This window comes from Saccoglossus kowalevskii, chromosome 3, assembly GCF_978046115.1.
Source record: "Saccoglossus kowalevskii chromosome 3, keSacKowa6.1, whole genome shotgun sequence".
Classification (NCBI taxonomy): domain Eukaryota; kingdom Metazoa; phylum Hemichordata; class Enteropneusta; family Harrimaniidae; genus Saccoglossus; species Saccoglossus kowalevskii.
In genome coordinates, this window is record NC_140643.1 from 14,116,435 (window position 1) to 14,123,022 (window position 6,588).

General features: G+C 36.3%; 1 protein-coding gene across 1 annotated transcript; it reads left to right on the top strand.

Moving 5' to 3' along the window:
• The first annotated feature begins 2,624 nt into the window (after nt 1–2,624).
• On the top strand, nt 2,625–4,452 carry LOC102808660 (BMP-binding endothelial regulator protein-like). Its single transcript, XM_085497566.1, has 4 exons — nt 2,625–3,265; nt 3,385–3,617; nt 3,909–4,183; nt 4,275–4,452. The coding sequence occupies exons 1-4, from the start codon at nt 2,830–2,832 to the stop codon at nt 4,279–4,281; spliced, it is 951 nt and encodes a 316-aa protein (XP_085353692.1). The 5' UTR covers nt 2,625–2,829; the 3' UTR covers nt 4,282–4,452.
• The last annotated feature ends 2,136 nt before the right edge of the window (nt 4,453–6,588 follow it).

The following is a 6,588-nucleotide window of genomic DNA, read 5'->3' on the forward strand; positions in this document are numbered from 1 at the left end:
TTCAATTGGGTGAAAAGGTCCTACAACAGGAATCACAAACCAAACTATCAACAAATGTTTGTGTATTTGGTTATGATGGAAAACCTGTCTAAAATGGCGATGAATCATGAATTTCATGTGTCTCAAAACTTTTTTTTCGAAAGACCTGACCATGAGCTACATGTCTTAATAATTCGACTATTTTATGTTTCTACCTTTTTGTTTGTTTGTCAGGCATTTGCTTTACTTTCCTACTTCAAACTACAACATTAATTATATGAACTAAATTTCCAATGTTAGAAATCATTTTGAACCGTCTATTGTTTTAAATTATAATAACATCTCAAATGTTGCAATCAAGTTCATCGTGTTTGGTTGAAGTAACAATTTTGAAACTTTGAAAATTTTTAATTTTACTAACTTTACAAATTGTCTGGACGCAGACAGTATTCCACGATTTACAGACCTGTAATAGTTGAGAAATATTTGCCAGTCCATCATCGACTAGAATTGGAATATGTTTTCAGACGTTATTTACTTTCTAAATTCCCACAAAGCCCACTTCTCAATATTGTCTATTTTTTTCAACATCACCTGTACCTATGTGAACACTGTCTTCATGCACACGTTATGTTATCAACACCTCTACCAAAATGAGGAACTGCGCAAACATGTTGAGTCCCTTCTTTGGATACTCATGTCTCATTTACACCATCATTGGGTGGTTTGTGTCACAGTCCCTCTATCTAGAAACGCTTCGCAGGCTGGTTGCGGGTAAATAAACCGTTCACACCTTGGACACTTAGCCACGAAGCTGAGCGTATATTAACTTAAGCACTGCAATCACAAACTGCAAATAGAAAAGAACATATAATCGTGATTTGTCAAAATATGAATATCCGAAAAAAAAATTAACCTCATCACCAAAAGGTAAATGTACATATATATTCACATTGAAAAAAATATTATGGTTGAGCGTAGTTTTCTTACTATAAAATGGGCCAACCCTCTGACAACGCGTCGAGTATGTTTGTGATCAAAAACTAAATGGCGCCCGTAAATAAATTCTCATCGGGGCAAAAAAAGGTCTGCCTACTCAATTTCTGGCAGTGCTAAAGAACTGATACTGCAGGATGTTATTATTAGAGACATGATGTCACCAGCATTGTAAACTACTTACCAAATATATGCATGGAAACAAAAGTAATGACACGAAAATTCGAATGGCAATGAATCGGCGAGAGGCCATCTTTATTTTGAACGGAAAAAGTGATGCAAAAATATGATACGTATACTGTATATAATATAATAAAACAAGCACAATAGACCAATCTACCAACTACAACTAGGTTTAAGCTATCCAATAAAAACTTTGATCTTTCTAAAACACATGATGACTAGAAGGGCTCAACCGGTAAAGATTGTTAGAAGTGTTCCAAGTTGCGACCCCTGACATAGTACCTCAAATTTAAGTGCGATATTCACGAATAATAATGTCAATATACCACTATAGAAAAACTTGCCGGCTAAAGAATTGTGTTGAGCTTCTAAATCTATATAAATTATCAATATATATATGTTTTTCTATTGTAAAAACTAGAATATAAAGGGAACAATGAAACGATCGTTTTAATGGAATGTTCTGCTATCAAGAGACTATGCTTCGCGGAAAGTCATACCCAGCGCAGTCCAAGCACAGCGGGTGATTCACACCTTAGGCAATAGCCGTTCCCAGACTGGGGATAGAGTGTTTTGTGTTAATACAGTAGCAGAGATCAAAGCTCTCAAATTTACAATAGGGATATATTGACATCATTATAAATATAAGGTTTTAAAAAACATTTAAAAATATTTTGCCATCTAGACACTGGTTGCAGTAGGGTTCGACACATTTGATAAGATCATACTATTACAGTGGGAATCTGTGAATTCCCGAAAGGTGATGCTAAGGTGTAATAATACAGGCACATGCGAACTACTCACAACATGCCCCTCGCTACTGTATGAAGAAGTGCTCCGGAGATAGCAGGTATCTCGTTGTTCAATCTTTTGTTCCAAACATTCGGACGAGAAATGTTCCCTGATCACAACACATGGTAATATGGCTTAACTCATGGGGCCTCATATGTTTTCATTGTAGTGGCATTATCCTGTTTTCAAACTATATTTTTCAGCATGGTGACATGAATTATATTATTTTATGTGTTGATATGTTAAACTGAGTATATTGTGTCATCTAAGCGTTAGGCCGTCGCTGATTGGCCGATGTGCTGGAATGCCAATTTTTAGCTTCAAATACCCCGGCTTAGTGTTCTATGTTCTTCGCGTAATTAGGTGTTCGTATGCAAGGGATTTTTCCACACAAAAACGACGAATTCGGCCGAATTTTGTTATCGGTTGGCTTAATATAACCCCAACGGACCGTATTTTTGTGAAAGATTGGTATTTTTGTCCTGATTTGTAGGAATCTGAAAAACGCGTTTCACAACTTGTCTCTTATTTAGTTTTATGCGTCATTCAAGATGGCGGCCCCCATATAGTAAATATCGCATTTATTTTATTATATCAGATGTGCGCCAGCTGACTGTGAAGTGTTTATATATACTTTAACGAATATTTTGTTTTTCAATAGTACCTGACCTTGTAGCATTTTGGCCGTTGAATGACATACATCTTCTTCAGGACAAGTCTGGTAACGGGAATGATGCAATCGACCTTTGGGGCAATGTAACGTTGACATACAAAACTTTCCTAAGTTGCAACGTTTATGAATTCCGCGGTAATCCCAGCTCGTATCTTATTTTTCCAAACAATAATGGTGATTTCGACACTGCAAGGTCAACCACTATCATGGCATGGGTTTGTCCATATGGTAATCCAGGTCCTATTTTCTACTTCGATTCGTCATTGCAGGATGAGGGTGTTCAAATATCGCAAGTGATGGATAATAATGCAGCTGGGTTGTCTGCAAGCGTGAAATTTACCAAACACGATGGAACTCCAGTGACACCATTAAAACAGGAAATACCAGCGTTGAATACATGGTATCACCTGGCTGTTGTCTACGACTATGAGAATGACAAGGGGCACTTGTATATCAATGGGAATTTGGAATCGGCACCCTTTGAAGGAGAAATAGCAACTCAATATGATGCACAAGCCGGCGCTGCACTTCTTCCTCAAGAATGGTTTAATGGTTCCATAACTTGTATACAAATTTACAATGGAACATTGAATGAAGCTGAAGTTAAGGCAGCCATGTATCCCAATGAATGCAAGTGTACTGGTAAGAGGCAGTATAAATTATGTAACACTCTTTGATAATATGTTGATATTAATCATTTAATGTAACAAAAGTTTTGAAAATAAGTTCTGATCTATCTTTTCCATATTCATTCACTGAAGGCCCGAAACATGATCCTCACATTACCACTTTAGACGGACGTGCTTACAGTTTTCAAGGCATGTGTTGGTATACACTTGTAAAAGACTGCTCCAGCAACAACCCTCAGTTTGAAATTACCGCTGATTTAGCACCAGGAAACGATATCGGTGATCAAATTAGAACCAGAGCTGTTGCCATCAATGTTACAGTTGGAGATGAAAGCGTTGTCGTTGATCAGGATAATGTTGCGAGTGTAAGTACATTTTTTGTAAATTGACAACTAATCGTATAACATCTGTACTAATAAATTGTACATGAAAACAAAGACAAATGTGACAGCATGAAAGACAAGATTCGAACAAGACCAATGGCCTCACAACGGCAGGTAGACATGATAACTACTGGGCCACAACACTGCACCATAAAACGTAGTTCAATAATATATAGTGAACCCTATAGCGACTAGGTTGTAATGCACAAGTAGAATTTTAAAATATTACTTCAGGTATTAATCATACACTAACGTGATTAACTTTTCATGTAGGTGCGTGAAGACAGTCTCAACAATATAAGCATAGTACAGGAAGGCGACATGGCATTATTGACTTTCAAGCTGAAGGATACAACATTCAAGATATTCTGGATTGGGAGGAAACACGTTTTCAATATCGAATTTACTGGTGATTATTATCGCGGGGAAATGTGTGGACTGCTTGGTAATGCTGACGGTAATGCCAAAAATGACTTCCTGAGACCCGATGGTGTTATTGTAAAAGATGCTATTGAGTTTGGAGAAAGCTGGAAAGTTCCTGGCAAACAGTAAGTATTAATCGCAAAAGTGTTTATTATAAGAATATTATAATGAGCTATCGGACGAGTGATGCATTAAAATGTGTTTTCTGTTTTGCAGATGTTAATGTACAAAGCCCTGACGGTGACAGACTGTAACTGGTGGTACTATATGAATATTATAAACCAAGCTTACTGTCATCGAAACGCATATTAAGTTAAAGTCGTGGGTTTGGTTGTTGGGTGTATACTAAGAATTGTATTCTCATTCTTGGTTCATTAAAGGGTTTTTAAAGGGTCGAATGGTGTGCGTGTTTTACTGATGTGCCACTTGTGAAGTGAAAGTTTCACATTGCCCAAAAATATATAGTTCGTACAATGTTGTTTAAGCCACGCAACGACAATTCAGCTAATCTAATTTCACAACTACATATTCTTGATATATTTGAACCTCATAAACTCTTCGTCGCTACAGTCATTCATAATCTTACTTATTAAGATTCACCCCATTCATTTTGATTACTTTCGGCCACTTGAACATCACCACGACACTAGATAAGAACGCGAGGAACATTTCTATCTTGACAGAGCTAACACAACATCGGGACAGTTTGCCCCCTCTATATACAATCAATACGAAATGAAAATAATTGAAGTTATTTAGCCATTATTTATAAAACATTTCAATTTCAATTAATAAATAAATAGGTAAAATGCCTGGTGCCTAGAATGAGCTAAATCATATAATAGATCAAATGGAGTCGAGTTTCACTTGAACAATTACTGCTACCGATTTTGTCAAACAAACGGTGGATAAATTTGCGAATAGCGCTGCATTTCGATAAACAGCGAAGCTTGAAACAGAATTACAAGAGAGTTGTCAATACATAATCAAATCAGCGACAGACTCGCATACAAACGAATGCAAGATGAAAACAATGAATTTCCAGTTGAAAAACTATCATTGTAAATAAAACCGATTTCGTTTGTACTCAACATAGCTATAACAGTATATATTTTGGCCTGCCTGTGAACCACAAACAAAATCGGTAAAAACAAATAGTGACAGAAAAATCAGTGGGGATACTTAAAAATAAAATCAACATGGCGGCTGGTCATTTCAAATCAAAGAAAGCTTAGAAAGAACTCCCGTGTACTGAGAGTATTAGAGATACTTGTAGATAATTCAAAATTTAAGATTTGCTTTTCGAACCAAAAGCTTGGCAACTAATTTTGTCTGTTATTTGAGATGCATAACATGAACAAATGTGGTTCACATTATCAAAATTTATAATACATACAGAAAATACATTTGATTTTTCATCCATGGTTTCAGTCTAATTTATTCCAGAGCACCTCTGTGATGAATTCAATTTAAATCTGATTTTTTAGATATCAGAAATGGGCTAATAATAGATGTGCAATGTGCATGTTTATCAACATGAAATGAAGGACCCAAATTGTTCTCAGTCTAGCCAATTTATAGGCATAAATGGTCCAGATTCGGGGAGACCACCTGGGTTTCCACATGAGCCAATCAGAATGTGGTCATGCTAGCAGTTGTCGCACGTAGGCAAGTCAGTAGATCGCAAACATCTTTTATTATGTAAATCACAAGCACACCTGGTAGATTAAAATTGTCCTTCCAGAGTGGTAAACAAGTATGACCTGTCAATCACCTTTATGACAGTTATCACACGGCAATGCACATCGTTTCTTCCTATGATTCCATGCACACTTCTATTTGCAGGGTTTGAGGTAATATGACAAAAACATCGAATAAAGGATGCCGACAGTCAAACATATCGAAGGATATTTTACTGAAAATAATATTAGATGAATGAGTATCAGAACCTATATTCGTTTGTCTGTATCTTTTATTATTAGCAAAATATTTATCCAACATAATTAAATTCAAATTTGACATATCTCTGCTACATTTCATTGGATGCTTGATTATATTTTGTATGTGTCTATATGACGGGTTATAGTGACAGCGCCCATCTAAGTATGGTGTTAGAATGACTTTGTTCATTAATACATCTGCATGTCTCAGGGTAGTCAGCATGGAGGTTTGATGTGTAATAGTCAAATTAATTTCGTGTGTGTGAGAAGGTCAATTCTGCTGTTAAATTTACTTAATTAAAATTATCCTAAAACCTGAGTGAAATTGATTATGGATGTTATGATATTCCAGTAGCAGGAGAAATTGTGTTTGCAGGGACATTTAATGAGTCTCAGAAGTCGTATCCGAAAGTTGTGGTTGTGTGGATTGGCGGGTAGACATTTCAGTCTGGTGTTGCCGTTGTGTTGAATGAAGCTATTTCCAGTATAACGACTCGTTGAGATTTCAACTAAACCTAATATTATTCTGTGTAGAAAAATCCGACCACCCGAATCACGTTGGTTTTAGACTGTCACACATATCCACCAAA